This window comes from Rhincodon typus, chromosome 21, assembly GCF_021869965.1.
Source record: "Rhincodon typus isolate 14 chromosome 21, sRhiTyp1.1, whole genome shotgun sequence".
NCBI classification, from domain to species: Eukaryota; Metazoa; Chordata; class Chondrichthyes; order Orectolobiformes; family Rhincodontidae; genus Rhincodon; species Rhincodon typus.
Genome location: NC_063352.1, coordinates 24,521,429 through 24,549,062, shown reverse-complemented (window position 1 = coordinate 24,549,062; position 27,634 = coordinate 24,521,429). Strand labels below are relative to the sequence as shown.

Below are 27,634 nucleotides of genomic sequence, written 5' to 3'. Positions count from 1 at the left end.
GAACACAGCAGGCCAAGCAGCATCATAGGAGCAGAAAGGCTCCTATGATGATGTTTGGCCTGCTGTGTTCCTCCAGCTCTGCACCTTGTTGTCTTGGATTCTCCAGCATCTGCAGTTCCTACTATCTCTGATTCAGGTGCATCCTGAAGTTTTGATCTGGATTTTGTGCTCTAGCCTCTGAAGAGGGGCTTTCAGAATAGACTGCCAGCCATTGAACCATAACAAGAATGAGTTTAAAGTAATTTGGCTTCCTCCTCTAGGTAACAATCTCTCTAAATCGTGGGGAGCATCCTTGAAGAATAATTGGAGCAAATAAACTTAATAGAAACAAATCCATCTGGTAGTGGTCAACATGTAACATCCCTGATGCTCTGCTGGCAAAAAGAGATAGTTGTTCCTGTCAGATAGATCCCTGGGCTATGCCTCAGAACTAGAACTTTTAAACGATCACCAACATGTAGCTTCATTGGTGGTGAGAAGACAACTCTCTGCCAAATTGTTCATGCATGCTTGGATTCTCTGTTCCACCGCACGCTGTCCTTAAGACAACTGTGGTGGGGAAGAAATCATTGTATGTCTCCTTCTGAAATGTACCTTTGCCAAAAAAAAAGATCTGGAGAGAAATGCAATGGTTTGTGTTGAGGGGTTCATCCTCAGGTGCTCCATGGCACTGGATTCTATACTTGATGGGCTGTTCCTCGGACGTACATTGAGACAAGCATCAACTCTGTTGGAGGATTGTCAACTCAGAGAAGACGCTCTGTGGCCTACCTACAATTTGCTGGTCGTGGAGTGCTAGGAACTGTCCTTGACCGAGTGTTAAAGACTGACATATTGCAAGGTCAAGACTACTTGCTTGGCTAGTCATTGCAAAGTTGTAATGGAGAGAGGTCAGTGTTCTTTTATGATGTGGTCGGTGCCGTTGTTGGACTGGGGTGAACAAAGTCATACAAATGGGTGTGAGTAGATTGTCAAACAATAAGTCTCTGCTGGTGATCAGAGCTGTCAGACGGTGCGAGTAAAGTGTCAACAGCAGAAATAAGAAGCGAAGGAATGATTTATAATCTAATTAAATGAGACAGAGAGATAATTACAAAAACTTAAAAATAAGGTGGTGATGGAAACAAACCAAATGACTGGAATAACATGATAGGTATAAGAGTCATATGCTGAGGGTCTAACCAAAATAATATGTAATCCAAAATGATACACACTAATTAAGGTAGAGAGATCACAGCAATTTATCAAGGTGATGCTGTCAAAACAGGACAGTAAGGAAGATTTTACAGATATAGAACAGTGTGGTGCAGTTACATGTAGCTGGAAATGAATCCAAGATCACGGTTGAGGCCGTCTTCTTGGGTATGGAATTTGGCTATCAGTTTCTGCTCGGCGATCCTGCATTGGTGTGATTCTCAGAATCCGCCTTGGAGGACGCTTACCGGAAAATCTGAGGCAGAATGCCCTTGACTGCTAATAAAGTGTTCCCCGACTGGGAGGGAACATTCCTGTCTGGCGATTGTTGTGCTGTGTCCATTCCTCTGTTGTCATAGTGTCTGCACGGTCTCACCAATATACCATGCCTTGGGGCATCCTTGCCTGCAGCGTATGAGATAGTCAACATTGGCCGAGTCACATGTGTATCTGCCATGTATGTGGTGGGTGATGTTTCCATGTGTGATGGTAGTATCCATGTTGATGATCTGACATGTCTTGCAGAGGTCGCCATGACAGGGTTGTGTGATGTTGTGGTCGATGTTGTCCTGAAGGCTGGGTAGTTTGCTGTGAACAATGGTCTGTTTAAGGTTTGGAGGTTGTTTGAAGGCAAGAAGTGGAGGCATAGGGATGATCTTGGCGAGATGCTCATCGCCATCGATGACATGTTGAAGGCTGTTAGGAACATGGCATAGTTTAAAGTTTTTGAGAAGATTTGTAGCTCAGGCTGTGGATGAGGTTGTAGACAGCTACTGATGAACGTAAAGAATCCCATACCCAAAACCAGCAAAACCGGTGTAATATACAAAATACCATGCAAGGACTGTGAAGAACACTATATAGGCCAAACCGGAAGAAAACTGACGATACGGATGCGTGAACACCAACTAGCCACTAAGAGACACGACCAATTCTCACTTGTCTCACTACACACGGACAACGATGGACACTAGTTCGACTGGGATAACAGATCCGTAATCGCACAAGCCAAACAGAGACACGCAGGGAATTCCTGGAGGTGTGGTATTCCAACCGGAACTCCATCAACAAACACATTGAATTAGACCCTACGTACAAACCACTGAGAAACAGAACCAGAAGTAATACCAGCCACTCCAGCAAACTGAGGCATATAGATAACAAGTGGGACAGAATACTGATACTTCATTGGAGGTGCACAGACAATGTTACCTAGCAGGAAGACAAAATGTTTGCAATCAAACACACTGACTCAGTGAGCATGTCTACATACACATGGCATAGTCTCTCCGTTCCAGGGGAGTACTGGACGACGAAGGGTACTCAATCGGTCATATCTTGTGTCTGTCTTCTGAGGAGGTCATTGTGCTTTTTCACTGTGGCATGTCAGAACTGGCAATCGATGAGTTGAGCATCGTATCCCGTTCTTATGAGGGCATCCTTCAAAATCTTGAGGTGTCCGTTGTGTTCCTCCTCATCTGAGCAGATTTTGTGTATGTGTAGGCCTTGCCCAGAGGAGGTGGCTTCTCTAATATGTTTAGGTTGGAAGCTAGAGAAATGCAGCATTGTGAGCTTATCTGTGGAGCGGAGAAGTTACGCCATGTTCTTCACAGTCTTTAACATGTCATTGATGAGCATCTCGCCAAGATCATTCCTATGCCTCCACTTCTCACCTTCAAACAACTGCCAAACCTTAGACCACTGTTCACAGCAAACTACCCAGCCTTCAGGGCAACATTGACCACAACACCACACAACCCTGTCTTGGCAACCTCTGCAAGAATGTCAGATCATCGACATGGATACTACCATCACATGTGGGAACAGCACCCACCACATACACAGGAAACACTCATGTAACTCGGACAATGTTGTCTGTCTCATACGCTGCTGGCAAGGATGCCCTGAGGCATGGAATATTGGTGAGACCGTGCAGACGCTATACCACGAACGAATTATCACAACAATCGCCAGACAGGAATGTTCCGTCCCAGTGGGGGAACACGGTCAAAGACATTCAGCCTCCGATCTTCAGGTAAGCATCCTCCAAGATGGCCTTCGAGGTACCCAACAGTGTAGAGTCGCTGAGCAGAAACTGATATCCAAGTTCCGTACCCATGAAGACAGCCTCAACCATGATCTTGGGTTCATGTCACACTTCATCTGAACCCAGCACACTGTTCTGTATCTGTAAAATCTTCCTTTATTGTCCTGTTTTGACACTATCACCTTGATAAATTGTTATGATCTCTCTACCTTAATTAGTTTGTACAGTTTTGGATTACTTGTTACTTTGGTTTCCCCATCGGCGTGCAACTCTTATACATATCATGTTACTCCAGTCACTTGGTTTGTCTCCAGCGCCACCTTATTTTAAATTTTTTATAATTATCTCTCTGCCTCATTTAACGGGATTATAGATCATCCCTTCACTTGTTATTCAGCGCTTGACACTTTACTCACACAGTCTGACACTTCTGATCACCGGCAGAGACTTATTATTCAACACTCCACTCATACCATTTGTATGATCTTTTGATCTTTCTGCCTGCAACTTCTGTGTCTGTGTGCTGCTCTCTCACTTCACCTGACACAGGGGCTATTCTCTGAAAGCTTGTGATTTCAAATAAACCTGTGGGATTATAACCTGGTGTCGTGTGACTTCTGACACTGTCCTTTTAGCCATTGAACACTAAGTGTTAAAGTCCCCTCAGGCTACATGTCTGATGTAGTTTTAATTTAAGTGTTAGCTGTAATTGCAAAAGTAATAAGTAGTACAGAGAAAACACAGCATGGAGCTGGAGGAACACAGCAGGCAAGGCAGCATCAGAGGAACAGGAAAGCTGGCATTTCGGGTCGGGACCCTTCTTCAGAAAGTTATGAGAGAAACTGAATTGTTAAGCTCTTTATGTTGAACTGTCAGGTCATGTACTTTTACAAATGTTACGCATAAAGTATACTTTTGGGGGAAAATTGTGCATATCCTACTTGGGTTAATTGTCTAGTGATTTTACAGGACAGATTTTAACCATTGAATAGTCAGCCAACTGAATCCATGAGTTGGTCACCCAATTCTGGTTTTGGGGGCACAGTTAATTTTGAAGATCAAGCATCTTACATGTTAACCTGTTCAGTTCTGAGGTAGGTCTGGGTAGGAGGGATGGTGGAATAGATCATACAGTGGCAAGCATCGAACTATTTGTAGGGTCTGAAGAAGAATTTTTTCTTTTACTGGCCTCAAGATAATAATTCTTCACAACTTTTTTTTCGAGATCCTCGTTTTGTTCTTCCCTTGATCAACTGACAGAATTAACCAATTTTTCTTCAAATTTGATTCAGGGTGTGAAGAAGGGTCACTAGACCTCAAACAGTAAATAGGTTTTTTCGCCACAGATGCTGCCAGAGTTTCTCCAGCAATTCTTGTTTTCATTTCAGATTTCCACAGTTCTTTGTTTTATCCAATGTATGTTATTGTGATACCCTGTTTTATATCAATAAAGGTTTATGATTTTATGACTGGAAGACCCTAATTGAAGTTTAAAGAAAACCTGAGGTCATATTTCAATATCTTGAATTTGCACTCTCAAGGATGACTCAACATTTGCATCACTACACCTACTACATTCAAAAATCATTCCAGTGGAGATAGCCTATTTGCAAAGTTTCACCAGGAACAATGCCCTTGAAGAAGTATGGATGGTGCCATCTTCACTCATTTACAAAATATCCCGATAATCATCCAGATGACTAGGTGGGCACAAATCATGAGATGTAATCACTTGAACAATAGAAATCACTATGAAAGGAACACACAGATGAAACACTGAGAAGCAAGATTCTGAGTGGTTTCCCAAACTCCCTCTCTATCCAACTCGCAAACTTTGAGCCCTGTCTGCTTTTTGACTATCTGTACGCTGCAGTCAGAAGGTAAAAAGTCAACCCAGCAACTGATATCTCCAGACTGAGTTCAGCCCGAAGCCAGCCAAGTCACCAGCCTTTATGAGCCATATAATCTTTAGCTCAGAGGTTAGCACTGCTGCCTCACAGCACCAGAGACCTGGGTTTGATTCCAGCCTCGGGTCACTATCTGTGTGGAGTTTGCACGTTCTCCCTATGTCAGTGTGGGTTTCCTCCGGGTGCTCCAGTTTCCTTCCACAGTCTAGAGATGTGCAAGTTAGGTGGATTGGCCATGCAAAATTGTCTATAGTGTCCAGGGATGTGCAAGCTAAGTGGGTTAGCCATGGTAAAAGTGAGTTTCCAAGAATAGGATGGGATGCTGTTCGGAAGGTTGATGTGGGCTGAATGGCCTCTTTCTACACTGTAGGAATTCTATGATTCTGTGAAATACTATTCTGTTATCTCTTTTCAAGATTCAAAGTCTGTCTGTGTCTTTTATCATCATAATATGTAAACAGTTAAATCCTCACTGAATCAGCATGCATCTTTTTAAAGAAATTTGTTGCAATCGAACAAAGAGTGGAGAAAAACGGGAGTCATTTAAACCCTCCCGAATTCCAGATTTACTTATCTCTTAGATCAAACAGGCAAAGAGTAATTTGGCAGAAAGTATCAGCAATTAGAAACAACTACTTGTATTTAGTCAATGTCTTTGACATGATAAAGGCATCCCAAGGTAGAAGAGTAGTTGAATATGATTTGTCACCAAGACACATTAAGACAGGTCACAAAAAAGTTGTCAAAGTCAGAAACATCTTAAAGGTGGACAGAAGTAGACATATTTCAGGATGAAATTGGAGAGTTTATGGTCAGGCAGCAGAACACAACATTATAAATGATGGAATGATGGAGATTTGAGATTGTACTCTTGGGCAGCATTGGAAGAATGTCTCAGATGTCCATAGGCCAAGAGCAGTTTGCAGAGATAGGGAGGGCGAGGGCCACAGATCTTGACACAAAAGTAGCAATTTTAAAATAGCTGTGATGCTGGACAGATCAGGAACAAGGAGTAAATTCACTGATGTGATTTTAATTCCTCTCTACCCAGTTACTATTAAACGGGCTGTGTTAAAATCATCTCTAATATTTGCAAACTGCACAGTACCTTGGAAACTTTATTCCATTTTACAGTTGATTATTCCAGAAACCAAAACTAGATGATGCAATAGTTGAGAGATAAATGCATTAATTCGTTCTGCATGAAGCAACATTAGGGACAAAACAGTTGTACAGATAACTGTTCAAATACAGGAAATTATTGCTGAGCATTGAGGCAAACATACAAGGTCAAACCATGTAATTGGACTTTACACAGTTACTGGTGTCAGATGAAGGGAACAGAGCCATAAAAAACAGCAAATGCTGCAAATGTTAAAAATCTGATCAACTTTAAAGATACTATATTACAGCAAAATGTTATTGTTGAGGTTTGAACAACTTTGACCCTCACATAAGATAATTACAGCATAGAAGGCATTCAGGCTATTACATATGTGTGTTTCTCTGTGAGAGCAAAGCAGCTAGTCCCAATCATTTGCTTTCTCCCTATACCTCAACAATTTTTTTTCTATTTGGCTTATTATCAACAGCATGCCTCCAAGTGAACAGGCTCTAGCATGTTAGAATAATACTCTATTAAAAACCACAATTGAATCTACATCCACATCACTCTCAGGCAGTTCATTCCAAATCATAACCTATGTTCAAGTTGCCATTGTTTCTCTAGACATTCACTTTCAATGTTGTAGTGACTCAGTGGGGTAGGGTACTGGAAATCAAGTCTCACTGTTCCCAGAGTCATCACAAATGCGAAAAGGTTTGACTACCATCAATTTGCCCAATTTTACTTAACTATCTAACTTGGATTGGAAGTATAAAGGAAGAGGGGTTTGTGTATTTAACTGGAAAAAAACTGCTTATTCTGAACAAATTGTCTTTAACTGATGGTAACTAGGAAATAACAAACATAAAACATTTGACTCTACCCCTTAACTATCCACACATATACTGGGTAGACAGACATAAAGATATGGAAAAGGATAGGGAGATAAACAGGGATAATGCAGTTTGGTAGTGCCAATCTGGAGGACAGGAGTCCACGAGTGTTTTAGTTTGATGTCTTTCAGTTTCCTTTGATCCCTTTTCAGTTATTTGCTGACAACACTAAATTTGAGATTGTACATGAGAGCAGCTTTGAAATAATATCTCAAAAGTTTATAGGCCAAGAGCAGTTTGCAGAGATAGTGAGGACTTAGTCATAAAAGTGGCAATTTTAAATGACTGAGTTTGCAGACGCCAAGGAGCATGCGCAGTGTGCTCTAGGGAGAATCTTGTGCATACACTTGTGAAATGGAAACTTCCAAATCGTTATCACATTTCACAATCACTTAGTTATTCGATGTTGCGATATATGAAAGATTAACAAATTAATTTGGTAACGGTAGGGACAAACAGTTGTACAGATAATTGTTCAAACACAAGAAATCATTACTGAGCGTTGAGACAAACATACAAGGTCAAACTGTGTAAGTGGACTTTATACAGTTACTGGTCTGGATTTAATGTCCCTAAAGAGTAATACAGTTTCTCAAGCACCTGTTAGCCCCATTTACTTTGCAAGTCACAAGCAGCTCCAATAAACATGATTTTAAATCTGCAGCCATTGTCTTTCCACCATCTCTTTGATTTAAACAGTATTTTCCCAGTTTCTGATCCATAATCGAAAAATAGAGAAAATAAAAAGATTCAGTCTTTACAATGTCATCTACTAGCAACCCCTCAACTCAGGGGAGCAGTTTCTTCCGTTTACCCAGAACCTGCTTGATTTTGAACATTTCTATAAATCTTCTCTTCTCTAAGGAAAACAACCCAAGCTTGTCCAACCTGCTCTCCTAACTAAAATCCTTTGTCCATGAAACCGTTCCCATAAATCGTTTCCGCAGCCTCTCAACTGCCTTTCCAAAGTATGCTATCTAGACTTGGACGCAATACTATAAGTCCTCACTTTAAGTTGCCCTGTTTTAAATCTTTTTGATGCAATGTTGTATTTTTCATGGGGCCAGTATTCCCACAGTCCATTAAGAATGCCCATGAACGTCAGTCTGCAGCATATATGACATGAGATAGTATAACCCATTTGCTGCCATGGTGGGGCAGGGTCTCCTGCGCCCTGACACCACTTCCCCTCCCTACCCCACTTCTACAGCTTGTGGTTTGCCTCCGTGACCCTGATACATGAAACTGCGCCCACTCTATAGATTACTTCCTGCCAATTGGTGCTCACAGCAAGTCGGAAGCAGGAACAGTAGCCAGCAAGGAGGTCAGTGGCAACCAGGAGATTTGGGAAGCAGGTGGTTCAGGAAACATGAATGGCAGTGAGCTGGAGGTTTATGGAGCAGAAGATGCAGTGAGTAGAGAGATTGGCAAGTGAGGTGAGATCAGCCATGTTCACATCAAATGGCAGAGCAAGCTCGAGGGCTGAATTGCCTGCTCCTGTTCCGAGTTCTTATGTCCTAAGTCGCAAGAATTAGAACATTCATTTTTCTTTTGATCAGAAAATTCCTTAGAAAACTTAGCTAAAGCTACATAATAATGGGAAAATCAAATTTGCCTAACATTGATTTAAGTTGCTTTTTTCAGAAATGCAATTACGCTATTAAACGAGGAATTGTTGCTCTCCAGTTGAGCCAAACAAGTATTTTTTAAAGCATGAGAGACAACAAGGTGCAGGGCTGGATGAACACAGCAGGCCAAGCAGCATCATAGGAGCAGAGAGGCTGACGTTTCGGGCCTAGACCCTTCATCAGAAAAGGGGGAGGGGAAGGGGGTTTTGAAATAAATAGGGAGAGAGTGGGAGGCGGATAGAAGAGGGATAGAGGAGAGGATAGGTGGAGAGGAAACAAACAGGTCGAAGAGGCGGGGATGGAGCCAGTAAAGGTGCGTGTAGGTAGGGAGTCAGGAAGGGGATAGAGCAGAGGCTCGGGGACCGCTTTGCAGAACACCTACGCTCGGTTCGCAATAAACAACTGCACCTTCCAGTCGCGAACCGTTTCAACACCCCCTCCCATTCCTCAGACGACATGTCCATCCTGGGCCTCCTGCAGTGCCACAACGATGCCACCCGAAGGTTGCAGGAACAGCAACTCATATTCCGCTTGGGAACCCTGCAGCCCAATGGTATCAATGTGGATTTCACAAGTTTCAAAATCTCCCCTCCCCCTACCGCATCCCAAAACCAGTCCAGCTCGTCCCTGCCTCCCTAACCTGTTCTTCCTCCCACCTATCCCCTCCTCCCACCTCAAGCCGCACCTCCATCTCCTACCGACCAACCTCATCCCGCCCCCTTGACCTGTCCGTCCTCCCTGGACTGACCTATCCCCTTCCTGACTCCCTACCTACACGCACCTTTACTGGCTCCATCCCCGCCTCTTCGACCTGTTTGTTTCCTCTCCACCTATCCTCTCCTCTATCCCTCTTCTATCCGCCTCCCACTCTCTCCCTATTTATTTCAAAACCCCCTTCCCCTCCCCCTTTTCTGATGAAGGGTCTAGGCCCGAAACGTCAGCCTCTCTGCTCCTATGATGCTGCTTGGCCTGCTGTGTTCATCCAGCCCTGCACCTTGTTGTCTCGGATTCTCCAGCATCTGCAGTTCCTACTATCTCTGATTCAATTTTTTAAAGCATAACTTCTTTGCTTTAGTGCATTATACCTCTATTTATAAAGCCCAAGATCACATATTTCTCAATTACCCTTTCTCAACTGCTCTGCCATGTTCAGTGATTTACAAACATATACCACCCAGGTTCCTCTCGTTGTCCACACCCTTTAGAATTGTATCCTTTATTTTGTATTGCCTTTCTCTGCTCTTCCTCCAAAATGTAACACACCATATTTCTCTGCATTAAGTTTCAGCAGCGATGTATTTGCCATCCCACAAGCCACTCTATGATCTTTTGAAATCTATCACAATCTTCTGTACAATTCATAATACTTCCAAGTTTTGAGTCATTTTCAAATTTCTAAATTGTGTCCTATACATCCAAGTTAAGGTTTCAATTTAGATCAAAAAAAGCAGTGGTCCCAATACTGACTTGGGATATCCACTCTGTTATTGTCTTCTAGTCTGAAAAACAACTGTTCACAACCACTCTCTGTCTCTAGTCGCTCAGCCAACATTGTATTCATGCTCCCATTGTTGCTTTTCTTTCATAGGTGTCAAATTTGCTGACACATATGTTACATGGCATTTCAGGTCCTCCCTGTTGCCAATACCACTTTTAAATCCTGATGTTCCTTTTCAGGTTCTGGACTCTGAGCCTCCTCTCCCTGTTGTAGTAACTGACTGTCTCCAATTCAATCCATGCTGTTTTTCCCTTTGAAGCTGTTCTCCCTTCTCACTGCACAGCCTTGTTCCTCAAATATCAAAATCCACAGTGAGGAACTGGACAATGTGGATCAATTCTCATAACTTGGCAGCCACCTCTCAGTGAAGAGACATAGATAATTAAAATCAACATTACATCCAGAACAAACTTTGGCAGTCGATGGAACAGATTGTTTGATGACAAAGACATCACATCTGGTACTGTGCACATGATCTATAGGACAGCTGTGTTGGCAGGATAGTTTCCCTCCTATTGAAAACAAAAAGTGCTGAAAATCACAGTCGGTCAGGCAGCATCTGTGGAGAGAGAGCAAGCTAACTATTCAAGTCCTTGTGATATCCATCCCATTTATGTTGGAGGCATACATAATATAGAAACTCAAATCTCTTAAGAAATTGCACCAGTGGAGCCTCCACAAAATAGATGTTCCAAAATCACTATCTTCTATCAGGCTAACATTCCCAACATTAAGATATTGGTTAAAATCAATCAGTTGCATTGGCCAAGCCACATCATCCACATGGTTCCAAAAGACTTCTTTACTCGTAGCTTCATCACCGTAAGTGGTTACCAGGAGGACAGAGGAAATGCTTCAAGGACTTCCCTGATAAAATGCAATATCCCCACCACCTCCTGGGATTCCCTTGCTCAAGGTTGCCCAAGATTGTCCAAACTGGAGAAGAAACATCTACGTAGGCACCATCCAGCTGAATGACTACAACAAGCCCAGGTGCAGGTCAAGTGCAAACAGTGGAAGATGTATGCAGAACCCTAAGATCACACCCATCTGCCTCTTCAAACACCATGTGCCTCACCTTTAACAGGGTGTGCAGATCTGGAATCAGGCTGCCTGGTCACTTCAGGACCCATAACATTGGAATGGAAGAAAGTCATCCTTAATCATGAGGGAATCCATAACAAAATATGGCACATCATTTATTTTTTTTTAGAAGTCTCAGTATACCACATCAACCATATTAGATACATCATTCATTTCTGTTACCAAATAAAATTCACTATTAAGTTTGTTAAACATGTCTTGCATTTAACATATATTTTCTGGCTGTCTTTAGTTAATACACATTTGACCAAGTGACCGTTAGTTTTGTTCCAGACTATCATTTTTGGTGCCTTTCCACTACTGAGATTAACCTTCCTTTTTTGATCTCTAATCTGCTCCACACCTCTTTTTGCCACACTTTTACTATTCATATGCTCTAGAAGATGTTTGGAATTCCTTTTTACCTTAGCTATCAGTTTCTTCTCATCCTCACTGTTTGAACATAGAACACAGAACATAAAGCAGTACAGTATAGGCCCTTCGGCCCACGATGTTGCGCCAACCTATTATCCTACTCTAAGGTCAAACTAACCTGCATACCCTACATTTTGCTATCATCCATGTGCCTATCAAAGAGTTGCTTAAATGTCCCTAATGTATCTGACTCCACTACCACCACTGGCAGCGTATTCCATGCACCAACCACTCTCTGTGTCCTGGAGTGACCAGACAGCTTGATCGCAGATCTGCACACCCTGTTAAAGGTGGGGCACATAGTGTTTGAAGAGGCAGGTAGGTGTGATGCTCAGGGTTCTGCATACATCTTCCACTGTTTGCTTCTAATTTCCCTTGGAACTTTCTATATTCAGCCTGGTTTTCACCTGTATTATCAATCAGACATCTATCATACGCATTCCTTTTCCGCTTCATCTTACTATCTATCTCTTTCGGCATCCACAACTTTTGGTTTTGTTTGTCTTACCTTTCTTCCCCTTGAACATACCTTGACTGTACCTGAACCATCTCATGTTTACAGGCAACCAATTGTTCTGTTGCAGGACTGTTTGTCAGTCGTTGCCACTTACCTGTGCTAGAGGTAGTCTCACCCCACTCACTCTCAATTAAGTATTTTTACTTGGATTGCTAGCCTAAAACTTAGATAAGATCATCATTGTCCACTTGATCTGCCTTATTGCACAGAATCTAATCTGTCAATGATGCTTTCTCATCTGGCCAAAAAACACTGACTAAAAATCTCTCCTAAATGCACTTCAAAATCACTCGGTCTCTTTTCCTTTATTCTGTTACCATCCCAGACTTATTAGTATAATTAAAGTTCCATATAATAACAACTGAATTACTATTTCACCTCTGTGTAATTTCATTCCATATTTATCCCTCTTTATCTCTCCAATTAGTTGATATTCTATGCAATATACCAAATATAGTAACAGTATCTCTACTGTGTTTTTAGCACTACCCAAATAGATCCTGACCTTGACTTAATCTAAGGTATCAAATACATGCAGCCCTCCTACTTTCTTTCCTTCCTTATCTTTCCCAAATACCATCTATCCAGGAATATTTAATAACCAGTCTGCTCCTTTTTGTACCTCATCGTCATTACTTTCAGATTGGAAGTCACATGACACTAGGTTATAGTTGAACAGATTTATTGGAAATCACAAGCTTTCACAGCGCTGCTCCTTTGTCAGCTGAAGTCACCATAACCTGGCATCGTGTGTCTTCTGACCTTGTTCACCCCAGTCCAACACCGGCACCTCCACTTTATTATTTCCACATCACGATTCTCCCACTTGACTGTCTGTGCATGCTGCTTACCAATCTTTTATTTAAGCAGAGTCAAGAAAGTTAAGAGGGGTCCTAATAGTTATGCTCAAGAATGATATTTCAAGGTATAATAAAACAAATAACCATGGATGCTGGAGATCTGAAACAAAAACAGAAATTGCTGGAGAAACTCAGCAGGTCTGACAGCATCTGTGGAGAGGAAGCAGAGTTAACGTTTTGAATCCAGTTACCCTTCATCAGGATACAATCAATATGTTGTAATGATTTATGTTTGAAGTGAGCTGATATGGAATATTACACCATTAGTTTGAGCCAGGTCATTGGATAAACATATGGATGATAATGGAATAGTGTAGGTTAGATGGGCTTCAGATTGGTTTCACAGGTCGGCGCAACATCGAGGGCCGAAGGGCCTGTACTGCACTGTAATGTTCTATGTTCTATATAGCTTGTTTTTGTGGCCTAACTACCACCTTAATTGCGCTGAAAAGTCCAATTTACTTGTCCAATCTAATTTTTTGTGCCCTCCCACCTGTGACACTTCTAACAGTTTCTTGTTGTTAACCACAAAATCGACTAGTCCCAGCCCCCACGTGGGGAAGTGAGATGATGTAATCACCACAAACAGAGGGCGGTGGCTTGCAGCAATGACGATAGATCACCCCACGCCGCAGACCGCGTTCTCATTGGCTGCATTCCGCTGGTTCTAGAGGCACGCGGACCAGCTCCGCCCGCGCGCTCGCCGGCGCCTTCTCAACCGAACTTGAACCCAGCCTGCAAATGATTGGTCCACTTTGCCCACCCAGCAGGGCGAGCCCACATACTTCTGGTCTTTCATTGGCCACATTAGCTATCAATCAAAAAGATGTGTTAGGGTGTGCGGGAGACACCCACCCCTCCAGCTCCTGCTAGCGAGTTAGGTGTCTCCTGCCGTTTATTGACATGGTTCCACGACCGGTGAGCTCGGTGTAAACAGGGAGTTCAACATACCCCTCACCCGCCCTCCCCCACCTCATCCCATCCCACCCCACCCCCATCAACACCACCCGGGCCGGTTTGATCCTCCCCACTCCACGCCTGGGACATTCACCTTGTTTAATATGAATAACAGTGGGAAGTCATACGCTGCTCCTGACCCGGCCATGATGTTCGAGGATTCGGCCCTGGACAGTCTGGAGCCGTCTCTGACCGAGAGCAGCGAGATCGATAGTGCACTGCTCAGTGACATTGATGGTGAGTGATGGGCAGGGCTTGAGAGGGCAGCATCCCGGGGGGGGGGGAAGCAGGATCGTGGAGGTGTAGGGTAGAGCCTGGCTCCTGTGGATAGTCTGCAAGGTCTAGATGTTAATGTTAGCAACTCTGCTCATTGTCTGTTAGAACAGGGTACTGCTTAATGGGCTGTTTGAAGATCCAACGATTGAGCTTGTATTCTATGCATTGATAGTTGTAGATAGAACTAACAATTTGTAGAATTCTTTGGTAAACAATTCTTACTGATATCAAAATCAAGAATACTGGTAAAATTATTTAATTAAAAGTAAATACTCCCATGATTTGTGAAAAATTGTATAAATTTACGTACATAATATTGTTGTTCTACTTATAAACTTCGTGCAGCATTTAAATACAGGCACCATATAATAGTTAAAGTCAGTTTGTATTAGTGTAGGGTGTAAACAGCCCTTAACCCGGGATAGTAATGGTGTTACTGCAGCTTCAGTCATTCACTGAATTTTATTTTGTTAAAGTTACTTGTCAGGCTGCTCCTTTTCTAACATAAATGTTTAAACATTGATGAAAGAAAGGGACTTATGAAAAAATTACACTTAATTACCATGAGATATGGGGAAAGGAGAAAATCATCTTTACACTTAAACAATATAAAACTCATGTTTAAAATTGTTGAATTTGTATATCTTCCGACATGGAGAGTTTGCACGCTGTTTGCCCTGGTGCCCAGTATAATCGATTCGTTGCAGCTTTGGCAAGGTTACAGTTGCTGACTTGTGTGTTCAATTTCAGCCAAACCCCTTTCAGCCTCTCAGTCAGTGACGTCACGCCTGGGTTACTAGCGGTTATTGCCTTCTGCGAAATTCTCAAGTTCATCTGCACATTGAATCTACTCCAAGATGCGAACAGCATCTTGGAAACTTTACAAAGCAAAAGGAATCATTTTCTGTACTTGGTTTTAATCCTTAACAGTACTTACATTCTGAGAAGCCCTTTCTGATATTTTAAAATTGTTAACCTGTTAAGTCTTTCAGTATTTTATATGGTGCACTCATTTTTTAAAAAAAATCTAGAAATTAAGTAATGTTGCAGTATTAGACTATGATTTTAAACATCTTGAGTGAGTTTGATGGTTTGTACTATATCTGTATTGGAATTAGCATTTGGGAGCGATGTCCGAAAGTAACCTCTGGTTATTCACCTTTGTGAATTAGTCAGTGCCCCTGGAAGTATAGACTATTACACAAATCCTTTCTGTCATGTCTGAGTGGTTAGCCAAACATAGCGAGCAATGGGGGCACTGCAGCGATTGGTTCAACCAGATCACCTCATGAAAAAAAACAGATTCCAAAAACCGCCCCTCAATTTGAATACAGTCAGTGGATTTTTTTTCTTAGGAGGAGGAAGAGGAGGCAAGAAGTGTAAAGCAATTCTGTTTGCTTACTGTGTTGCAGTGTGGTTTTGTATGTGCAGTGTTCCGAAAGACTAAACAGATAAGCTCCTAAGGTGCTCTTGTGCCTTACAAAAATATTGCTCTTAATGTAGCAGCATAACCCTTGTATCAAGTGTTGAACAGATGAAGTGTAGCAATGGACTGCACATTTGAAGGTAATACTGTTACAGTATAGTGTTACTGTAAAGATTGAGGTTTACTGGCGCAAATACTTGTGCAGATAGTGTATTTTAATGCTGTTTTAAACAGTCTCTTTCAACTATTTTACAAGATTGCTACATTTGATTTCAGATGTATCTAGTTCACTTTTAGAATAGCATGAACAGCAGAATATTTAAAGCAAAGCTTTAAAAACACATTTGTGATAATGGGAAAAATGGGACTAATGAAAATGTTTGTGCTATTTGCTTATAATTCTAAAACAAATTAGCATTTATGCAAGATCTGAAATACACAGGCATTGGAAGTTGTCCAAAATATGTGGGAGCCATGGAGATTGTACAACTAATGGAAATGATATCCTCTGTCAAGATCTGATGAATTGGAAATTGATTGTGTTAAAGTAGCTATTGGTTTGGAAATTGATTGTGTTAAAGTAGTTGTGTTTTTATTATAACTTTAAAAAGATTCTGATTTTTCCAGTGTAGAATTTATGAACAAAAATTACCTCCATTTATGTAACACCTTATCAGAAGATCTGATGACCCAAGATACATTGCAATTAATTAATTAGTTTTGCATTCCAGTTACATTGTTATGTTGGTAACCTTATAGTGATTTATTTAGTTGGAGCAAACCTGCAACTGGGGGAATGTAAATGGTTTTATAAGTCTACAATGAATGTACTACTGGCTCCTTTATTTTAGGATACAGTTTGCAGAAGTAGCAACTTATCTGTCTAGTTTTGTAATATGTATTCCATTTTATTTACAGATATGTTGCAGTTGATTAGCAATCAGGATGGAGATTTCCCTGAATTGTTTGACAACACCTTTTCTAGCAGCCCTCTCCAGGATAGCAGTTCATCCATCACACCTAACCAGGGGTCTCTGAACTTGACTCTCGACAGCCTGTTGGGGAGTAGTGGCAAGAATCAAATTCCTGCAAAAACGTATCAAGGCTCTCGGGTCCAACAGCAGCTTCAGCGTCCGCAGCAGTCGCAGCTCCTTCAGGGCCCCTCTCCACAACGTGTCAAGCAAGAAAATGCTCAGATGCAACAGAGTCAACAGCAGCAGCCTCTCATGATGTCGCAAAGTTTTACAACCTCAACACAACTACAGCCACAGTTTGTGCAGCAACAGTCATTGGGCTTTCAGAATTCCAATGGATTTACAGGTAATTGATTATTTTTAACATGCCACAGAATGAATATGATTTTTTCTTGGTTTGGGCCTTTTGAATAATAATAATTAAATACAAAATGTGTAAATTGAAATAGGATTAGAAGAATGAAGGGCTCTTGTGGTGCAGTAGTGTCTCTGTCTCTGCCTCTGTGTCAGAATGCCTTGGTTCAAGTCCCACCCGCTTCAGAGGAATGTCGTAACACCTTTGAACAGGTTAATTTAAAAATATCGAAACAATAGACATAGGATTTTGAGCCTTTTCACAGAGTCACAGATTTGTTACAGTGCAGAAGGTGGCTATTTGGTGCATTATGCCTGCGCTTGTTCTGTTACTTCGTGCCAATCTCCTGCCATTTTCCCATATCCCTACGTGCTATTTTTATCCAAATAACCCACCCAATGTCCTCTTGAATGCCTCAGTTGAACCTGTCTCCACCACATTTCCAGGCAATGCATTCCATACCCTAACTACTGTGTCAAAAAGCCTTTTCTCACATCACCCTTGCGTCTCATTCTTGTTGATTTTTTACGTGTGGTAGCAGCTTCTCCCTATCTAATCTATCTAGGCTGCTCATGATTTTGAAAACCTCTATTAAATCCTCTTTCAGTTTTCTTCTCTCCAAGGAGAACAGTCCCAACTTTTTCAATCTAACCTCATAACTAAAGTTTCTAACTCCTGGAAGCATTTTAATCTGGGCTTGCATTAGTATTTGCTATTTCTTATGTGATGTGCAGATGCATGAATGGTAAAGACACCATTTGGCTTCAGATATATTAACAAATGAACTTGAAGAGCTGCATAAAATTGTAAAGTAAAATCCCTTCTTCTTTGCCTCTTGTGTTCTTCCTTCCAGTCTTAAGTGCACTCAGTAATTCTGGCATAATATCCATTGGTATAATGTCCACCAATGTGTCACCCAAATAGTTGTTTATTTCTAGGCTTAACCTGATGGCAGGAATCTCAGTATTAGGGTGTGTGTGTGGCTGTGCACATTTTAGCCAAGTACAGTCTTTTCTGCTTGACGCACTGAGGGTCCCAGCATTGACTATTTAATGTGATCAGTAGAAAGTGCAACTGCCTTTTTTTAAAATCACACCTGTAATCCAAGGCAGTAACTCTGCCCCCTACTGACGCTAACTCACTCAGCACAAATCAGTGTTGAATCTGGAGCCTCTGGCTCACTTGTACCATAAGCAGTGCACTTATCGAAGAGGTAAGGTTGAGTCTACATAAATCATTAGCCAAGCCAAAGTTAGAATATTTTGTCCGTTCTTAAATCCTCTGCTTTAGAAAGGATAGCAAGAATGTGGAAATTGTGAAAAGAGAATTCACTAGGGTAAGTGAAAGAAATGAGGGCTATTAGTTATGAGGAGACAATAGGGACTAGGGCAGTGATCATTAGAAGAAAGAAGTTTAGAATGAGAACTGAAGATGATTCAAACTTCTCTTTCACTACTTGGTGAGTTTGTAACCGAAGTGGATGTGTTTAAAGTTGTCAATAAGATGAACAGAGAAGTGTTTAATTGATTAATTGTACTAGAGAAAGTAGAATCCATGATCGTTTTAAAATGAAAGTGGGTACTTACTTAAAATTTATTTTTTAAGGCTCATGGGGGAAGGGCTAGTCTAATAGGATCAGGTTAAAGCTTAATAAGTGTGATGTGCTGAATCACCTCTTTACTCTCTCAAACTTTCAACATAACTAAGGCATTACAATCTGGAGAATGAATAATAATATGTTGAACTGCCTGAATGAAAAAAAAATCCATAGATTTGAAGACTGTCTTCAAAATGTAATTGAGTAAGTGCCCGTATTTAGCCAGACCAAGCACTGCTATTTGTAATGCTCGCTAAGAGGCCCCCAAATCAGAAACTTAGTTTTGCATTTTTCACAGATGGGTGCATGTGCATTTGCCAGCCTGTTGCCAGTGGGCAAAGTCACTACTGGGTTTCCATTGCCTCCTATCTAATAGTGGTTGACAAAGCTCCTGATCATTTTTTAAACTGTACATACCCAAAACCTAGTTTGACTGAGGCTGACTTTATCACTCCTCTCTGTGCTGTATAAGATCATTAAAGAACGATAATTGAATCTGAGGCCTTTCTGTAATATTGGTGCCTTATTCACAATGAAAGGTGGAAAGCACTCACTGAGAGCAATAAGAACAACACTTGTGTTGAATAGTTTGGCAGGGTGGGTCTTGTATGTTTTGAATGCAATACATTGTCACAGTTCTGAACAGATACAAGCTTATGGTGTTGTGGTATATTAGTTTGGACAGGGGACTGGTTAACTCAGTGGAAAAGGAGAGTAGGGACAAATGGGCAATTTCAGGATGGCAAACTGTAGTAGCTGCATTGCTATGGGAATCAATGTTGCGGCCTTAACTATTTATGATCTGTAATACAAGGGTCTGACTGTATTGTAGCCTCAGTTTTTGGTGATGCAATAGGATATGTGATAAGTTGTGAGAAGGATAAGTGAATGGTATACATTTGTCAGGTGGTATATGAAGTGAGAAAATGTGAGGTCGTTCACTTTGGCAGGAAGATTAGAAAAGTAAAATATTATTTAAATGGAGAGAGATTTCAGAATGCTGCAACATAGAGGGATCTTATTGTCAGTGTACATTTCAGAACGTTAGTATGAAGCTTCTGCAAGTAATTAGGAAGATAAATGGAATGTTGGCCTTTATTGTGAGGAGGGTTGAGTCACAAGCTATTGAAATCTTGCCACGACTGTTCAGGGCATTGAGACCATATTCAGGGTACAGTGTACAGTTTTGGTCATCTTAACTAAGCAGGGACATGATGGCATTGGAGCAGTTGAGAGAAGGTTCCCTAGGCTGATTCCTCTGCTAAAGGAACTGTCTTATGAAGAAAAGTTAGGTAGAATGGACCCATGGTCATCGGAGTTTAGAAGAATGAGAGGTTATGTTTTTGAAACCAATAAGGTTCTGAGGGATCTTAATGGGATAGATGCTGAGAGGATGTTTTCTTTCATGGGGATGTGGGTGCAGTTTCAAAATAAGCAATTTCCTATTTACGACAGAGATGAGAAATTTCTTCTTTGAGGGTCATCAGTGTTTGCAATTCTGTTGTGCAGTGAGCACTGGAAGCTGGTCATTGAATATATTCAAGATTGAATTAAGCAAGTTTCTGATTGGCAGGACTCTCAAACGTTTATGCTGTGGTAGACAGGAATGTGAAATTAAGGTCACAATCAGATTAGCAATGATCTTTTAAAATGGTGGAGTAGGCTCATTGGTTCAAATGATCTTCTCCTCCTACTACTTATGTTCCTGTGTTTAACCTGAGAAAAATGCTCTCATGGTTAGTTTTTAACATGTAGAACTCAATATATCCAGTAGCAACCCTAATATAATGACTATATTGTTTAAATCTGACTGCTGGGAGGACCTTCTCTCATGTGATCCTCGAAGTCCACATCACTGAATATTTGTGAGTGTCACTGTGTGCAAGTTTGGCCTGTCCTTACTCATCAGCAGAAACTGTCTTCTAAAGTCAACCTATGTACAGTTTAAAATGGTTTAGGAAGTTATGGATAAAATAAGTTTTCAGAGTGAGATGCATCCTTCTGAAATTAAGGTCATTGTTTCAGTTAAGTCAGCCTAAATTAAGCATGGACTGTTGAGTAATGCAGGCTTTTAGTTCCAGTATTGTTAAATAATAAACAAATGAAGTTCATTTCTTCGTAGGAATAGTCCTGATGTGAGGACCTACTGTATTTAACTTGCTGTTTTTTTTCATTTCAGTAAGTGGAATATTTAGTTTGTCATTTTATGTGAATAAAATTATTTTTATGTGGGTAAAATTATTTTGAAAATGGGTGTAAAACTTGTGCTTTGTGAACTTTAAGCAACAGGAAAGGAAGAAGTGGAATGTGCTTTTGTTAGTGGGCCTCATCAATATCCAAATGCTGTCTTCAACTTTCAGAATTAATGTTTTAAATGTGAAAGAAAGGATAGAAAATTGTTACTTGCCCCTATATGTATCCTGTTTTTGCCTTTGCCTTCATGCCTTTAAGGAGAAAAACACTTGCATTTCACTCAGGCTAACATTTAGGGCAAATTTATGGGGGGAAGTTCTGTTTCCTGAACTTACTTTCTCCTTTTATGTTATCTTACTTGGCAGAATAGTTGAGAAAAGCTATTTAACTCAAAGGTTGGCAAAGTACTAGGGGCCATCAGTTTAGGATGATTGGAAAACAGACCATCAGAGAAAATAATCAGTAATTATGATGATCTAGAACACAGTAACAAGTTGCATACATTTGGAAAGGATTAGAGAAAGAGTGGACGTGTCTGTCTAATTGGGTAGCTCTTTCAAACAGCTAAGAAAAGCACAATTTGCTGAACAGTTTGTGTGCTGTATAATTCTGTCCATGCCTTGAGAGTCTTTTGGATTCAGACTACATGTACCAGTGTTTCAGAGCCTGTCAGCATAGGAAATAAGAACAGAAGAAGAAAATTTGGCCCCGCCAGTTTGCTCCACCATTCATCTGTCATGGCTGATCTTTCATCTCAAAGCCATTTTCCTGCATTGTCCCATATCCATTGATATCTTTAACATTTAGACATAAAAGACATTTGGATAAGTACATCACTTTACCATTTGCATCAGGTCTTGATCAAGGGCCAGAGTTGTCCAAGTGGTAATAGGCTACTGAAGATTAAGAGACAGTACTCAGATGTACAGATTGTTTTTAAAATAGTTAAATTAACTTACAGTCATAGAATCCTTACTGTGCGGAAAGAGCCCATTTGGCCTATCGAAGTGCACCGACCCTCTGAAGAGCATCCCATCAAGACCCAGCCCCCACCCTGTCCCCATAACCCTGCTTTTAGCATGGCTAATTCACCTACCCTTCAAATCCCTGAACAGTATGGGGCAATTCAGCATGGCCAATCCATTTAATCTGCACATATTTGGACTGTGAGAGGAAATCCACGCAGACGTAGGGACAATTTGCAAACTCTATAGAGAGTGGCACAATGCTGGAATCAAACCCTGGTCCTTTGCACTGTGAGACAGCAGTGCTAACCACGGATGCCCCATGCTGCCCTGGAAAAAGTGGGCAAGTATTTATTTTTGACAAGGTTAAACTGTCTGAGACAATTGAAAAACAAAATCTATAAGTAAATAAAAGAAATTTGTGGGTAACTTATTGCATCATTATGTTGCCTGGGATGGATCTTGCAGTGTTGAAAACTTGCCATTGTTGGCCAACGCATCATTGCTGATTTCATTTTATAACTGTGCTTTTCACTTGCTTTTCACTCTGTGATATGTTGTTAAATAAATACTAATTTCCAAAGGGAATATTTTCTTGTAGACGGTGCATGATGTTGCCTTTTTTTAAAAAATATCACTGTATCTTTGTAAGGTTTTGAATGGAAACATGAATCTTTCCTTTTGACAATTTTTTTCAATAACATGAATGAAAGTGCAGTGGTCCAAGTTCAAAACTTGCTTCTGACTTTGGGACACATGAAGAAAGCATTCTGGTACTAGTTGACACATTGGGAATTTGAATGTAAATCATTCAAGCCCAGTGTTCTAATCCATGAAACCAGTTTTTCTACTTAAGTTTCAGCATTGAATTATAGGGTAGTATTTAGTCCTCTCTTTTGGAATAAACAATTTCAGCAGAAACTGGTTCTTTGCCTCTACCAGCACAAAAGCTTGCCAGATAAGTGGGTACATAGGCGATGTCTAATAAATTTCTAGTTCAATTAGGAGTCTTGCCATTGAAGTCTCATCTTGCCAGAGATTGCTGGCCAATCTGAGGCTGGCAGCCCTCGGGAGTTGGAAAGCAGAATTGAAGGCCCAGGTGCCCAGCCATGTAAAGCTGTACAATCAAGCTAATTTTTGGGAGTGGAGCTTAGGTTATCAGGGCATTTGGAAATAAGGTTATTAAAGTGGCCAGTTTTCCTGCCTGCGAAGAAGACAGGCAATTGTCCTAGTGGCAGGTTGAGGCCCTTACATGTCTGCTAATTCACCATGAAAGCATTTTAATTGGTGGCGGACTGAGAAGGCCACCCATGGGCTTTCTGATTTAGAGCTTAATTGTTGAGGTGGTGGGAAGTCCGCAAGTATCTCTTTGGGTCTAACATGTGCATTGTATGTTAGTGAAAGAGGCTGTTCATGCCATGGTGCTTCCTGAAGGAACATTGCATTTTTTCTAACTTACTTTGCTTTTTATTTTTTGGGTGCTTTTGTGATTTCTACTTGCAACAGAATTATAGTAGGATATTCAATTGTGTAACAGCCGACTGTTTAAAAGAAATGCTCTAAATTTCTCTTTAGCAACTTATCCGAGTAAGATAAATGGTTCATTATCATAATTTAAAGGCTATCTCCTGGTGGGTCAACCAAGGATGTGTTTTCTTGCCAATTGTAAGGTAGTTTGTTGGATGAGTGACTTCAAAGTCAGTGGTGAATTGTTGCAAAAGTGTCAAAGGTGTGTTTTTCATCTTTGCCATAGCAATAAGTCATTCATGGATTGAGGGGCCCTGTCTTTTTCTCTTGGGTTGTCATTATGTTTTGCAGCTGCTCGCTGGAAAATGGCACAATAAAAGCTAGGGTAAATTTTTCCCAACTTTAACTGAAATATGTAGAAGAAGGGCTTTTTTTTAAAAATGGAAGCGGGCTGGTTTTTCACCGGGGCTGGGTCAAAAGTGACTAAGTAATGGTTGACCTTGGTGACTGACCTTTTGCCTTTAGCAGATTATAGGACTTCACATCTTTTTGTAACTAATGTTCTTAGTTGAGTGGGGAATTCTTTTGAAACAAGGACTCTGAGACTTCTAAAAGCAAGGTGCTTACGCTTGTTAGCCTTTCACAACTTGCACTATCCCAAAGTATTGTATGCTCAATTAAGTATTTTTGATATGCAATCATCATTGTAACAAAGACGTAAGTGGCAGCCAACTTTATTTAAAAGAGAATGGAGTATACAATTAGGAAGCTTTTGTGAAAACTATGCAAGGTACTGGTCAGACCATAGTTGGAATGCTGTGAACAGTTTTGGGCTCCTTATCCAAGGAAAGATTTACTGGCATTGCAGGCAATCCAGAGAAGCTTCACTAGGCAAATAGCTAGTATGGAGAGGTTGAGTAGATTGGGCTTGTACTCGGAAGAAGAATGAAAGACAACCTTATTGAAATATATAAAGCTCTTAGAGTGCTTGATAGGGTGGATTCAGAAAGGTTGTTTCCCTTTGTGGGAGAGCCTTGGACCTGAATAAGCAGTTGCTCATTTTAAGGTAGATGAGGAGAAACTTCTTGGAACGTTGTGAATCTGCAAAATTCTTTTCCATAGAAGTTTGTTGAGGCTGGTTCATTAAGAATGTCAAGGTTGAGATAGAGATCAATCTTTTTAATCTTCTAAGGACATTGAGGGCTAGGGAAAAGACAGGAAAGTGGTGTTGAGGATTATCAGATAAACCATGAACCCATTGAATGCTGGAGCAGACTCAATGGACAAAATGACCTACTTCTGCTTGTATGCCTTATGGTCTTAATTTACATACAAGGTCCCCAAAAAAACTGTGTAATAATCTGTTTTACTAATAATGGTTGAGGGATTAATGTTGGCCAGGAGAACTCCCAATGCCTGTGGCGTAAAATCTTTCACAGCCTTCTGAGAGTGAGGTTGAACCTCAATTCAAAATCTTGGCAACCCTTTCAACAGGCACTGTAGCTGCATATCGTCATTGCACTGACGATATAAACTAAAGCTTTCGAGTGGGACTTGGACCTATGTTCTTCTGATTTACCAACGAGAGTACTACCACTGAGCCAAAACTGAGATCCAAATTAGACATTTTGCCCTGATCCCAGTAAAGTATCTTAAGCTGAAATTTAATTTTCCTTTGGATTTATTTTGGGTAGCACCAACACCGGGGATGGCTACCCAGCAACTGCAGAGTCTGGCAGTTCCACAGCAGATGCAGCCCATGACCATTCAGACCCAGGTCCAGAATATTTCTGCCCAGCACCTTTTAACAACTGCAACATCGAGTTCTTCTCCAACTGTCGCTTCACAGTTCCAGCAAGTACCAGTAAGTAATTTCAGTTTTCTATTCAAAAATAAAACGCCTGAGGAAGTGAGTGTGCACTGGAGCAGAAAGCTTTGAATTTCTTAGACCCAGATTCTGATTTCCGACTTAATGTTGTATTCAGAACTGTAAAAAAAAAAAAAGTACTGAAAAAAAAATTTCCTTCTTGAACACCTAGGGGTTGTTGCAGAACTTGTTGTTTTTCTTAGTTTGTTAGTGTTGATTTCATTCCCCAGTTCCTCCACGTGCTATATTTTGCAATGTACATTGCCTTATTCTACTCCAGCTTAATTGACATTGAAGGATCTTACTCTCGATGTGCTCGTGATCATAGTACTTTTGTTGAAGAAATTAAGCCATGCTGTTAATATTTGAGTTCACAATGTAGGGAAATTGCAAGGTGACCTAAGGACACACTGGCACAGGGCCTGATTCCAGGAATAGCTGATGGTTTATCTTTCATGAATTTGCTGGAAATACTGAAAGGGATATTGTGTAAAAGTTGGATTGTGAGTTAAGCCAAGTTTCCAACATAGCAAGTGAACAAAATAAACTCTGGGTTGATGATATTAAATCCACAAATAAAATGTATTGTTCAGCTATAATTCACATTTTAATAAGCAGTTCAGTCTCAATACAATAAGTAAATTATAATAACTTCAGTAAAAAAGCTTTTTGCGACAGGCTGTACATCTGAGAGAATAAATGTTGAGTGAAGGATTTGTTCATGTATTTGTTGACTGTCATGCCAAGCTGGAGACTGATGAAGCAACTGAGGACCTTTGTTTGTTGAAAGGAACTGAAGCATATTGAACATGGAGATCTGAAATTGCTAATCTTGGTGTAATAATAGGGGAGTTACAATTAGCCTGAGTCCCCCTGAACAAAGGGGGAGAAAATCAGCACATTTTTTTACTCTTGACCACCATTCAGTGTGGATCTTGATTGAGGACAGGATTGAGTCAGTTCCATCTCCAAAGTCAAATAATGTGAATACACCAAAAGACTTGGTATTTGACAATATACAGGATGACATTCCAGGCTTGTGAAGCCCACCTTGAGGTGACGATTAGGGTAGAAAATTGGCAAAAAAAGTTCCTGTTAAAATTAGAGAACACTTTTTTCACTCCTTCATGCACTATCAAACTGCTTGACTGATATTTAATGAATCACAAAACACAACTTGGAGAAAAATGTTGCAGTGACAGAAAATGATATGAGGGTTATGCGGTAATATATAAATGTGGGTTTGTCTTAATCTTTCTATTCGTATTCTTCTGCAGGTACTTTTCCAACCCCAGTTGCTACTCACAGCACTGAAGCCAGATGGAAGTACTGTTGTAACATCAGTAAAGTCTCCTACTATATCAACTCTAGCAAGTAGCACTTCTCCAATTCAAACTACATCTCTGCAAATGCCGGTAGGTAAATTATAGAATCATACGGCATGGAAATGGCACATCGAGTCTGTACTGCCAAAATCTCACAATATCTACACTAGTCCCACTTTCCAGCACTTGGCCCATAGCCTTGAATGTTGTGACATTTCAGGTGCTCGTCCAAGTACTTTTTAAAGGTTGATGTTAACTGCCTATACTACCTTCTCAGTGCAGTTCCAGACCCCTACCAGCCTCTGGTTGAAAATATTTTTCTGAGTCCCTCTAAACTTCTACATTTTTACCTTCAAAGTGTTGCCCTCTTGATATTGACCCTTCAACTAAGGGGAACAGCTGTTTTCTGTTCACCCTGTCCATGCACCTCATAATTTTATACGCCTCTACCAGGTTCCACCCTTAACCTTTTCTGGTCAAAAGAAAACAGCCTAAGCTTATCCAGTCTCCTTTCATAGCTGAAGTGCTCCATCCCAGACAACATCCCTGTGAATCTCCTCTGCACTTTATCTAGTGCAATCACATCTCTCCTTTGGTGCAATGACCAGACGGCACACATCACTCCAGCAATAGCCTAACCAAAGTTCTGTATATCTGCAACAGAACCTCTTTGTTCTTGTAATCTACATCTTGACTGATAAAGGCAAGTGTCCCATGTTCCACCATAACTGCAGTATTAAGCTGTCCTGCCACTTCAAGGATTTATGGACAAGCACCCCAAGGATCCCTCTGTTCTTACGAGCTTTCATTATCATTGAAGAAAGAAATAGTTTTTGTAGATTTTGCAAGTTAAAGTAGATGAATTACAATTCACTAAACCCTTTGAATTATTTCATGTAAATGATGGACATTCACAATTAATCTAGTACACAGTAAAAGCTTTGAATAAGCTACCCTTGAATAAGACCACTGCCTTTTGCTCCCTTGCAGCTACTTGTCACTGTTAACATATGTTGGGAAATTACTTTTGTGGTATTCTGTTGTTTGTGGAGACTTTCTTCCATT

At 40.7% G+C, this 27,634-nt stretch overlaps 1 protein-coding gene across 2 annotated transcripts in view; it reads left to right on the top strand.

Moving 5' to 3' along the window:
- Positions 1–14,044: 14,044 nt before the first annotated feature.
- The window catches only part of srebf1 (sterol regulatory element binding transcription factor 1), a 41,617-nt gene continuing 28,027 nt past the window's right edge, over positions 14,045–27,634 (top strand). The window contains exons 1-4 of one of the 2 annotated variants that reach the window (XM_048609264.1): positions 14,045–14,361; positions 16,745–17,146; positions 25,072–25,241; positions 26,522–26,659. In XM_048609264.1, the coding sequence (XP_048465221.1) occupies positions 14,229–14,361; positions 16,745–17,146; positions 25,072–25,241; positions 26,522–26,659 (843 nt within the window). In that variant the 5' untranslated portion in view covers positions 14,045–14,228. Of the gene's footprint in view, positions 14,362–15,770; positions 15,967–16,744; positions 17,147–25,071; positions 25,242–26,521; positions 26,660–27,634 lie in introns of those variants that run through there. The other variant, XM_048609265.1, reaches the window with a different exon arrangement.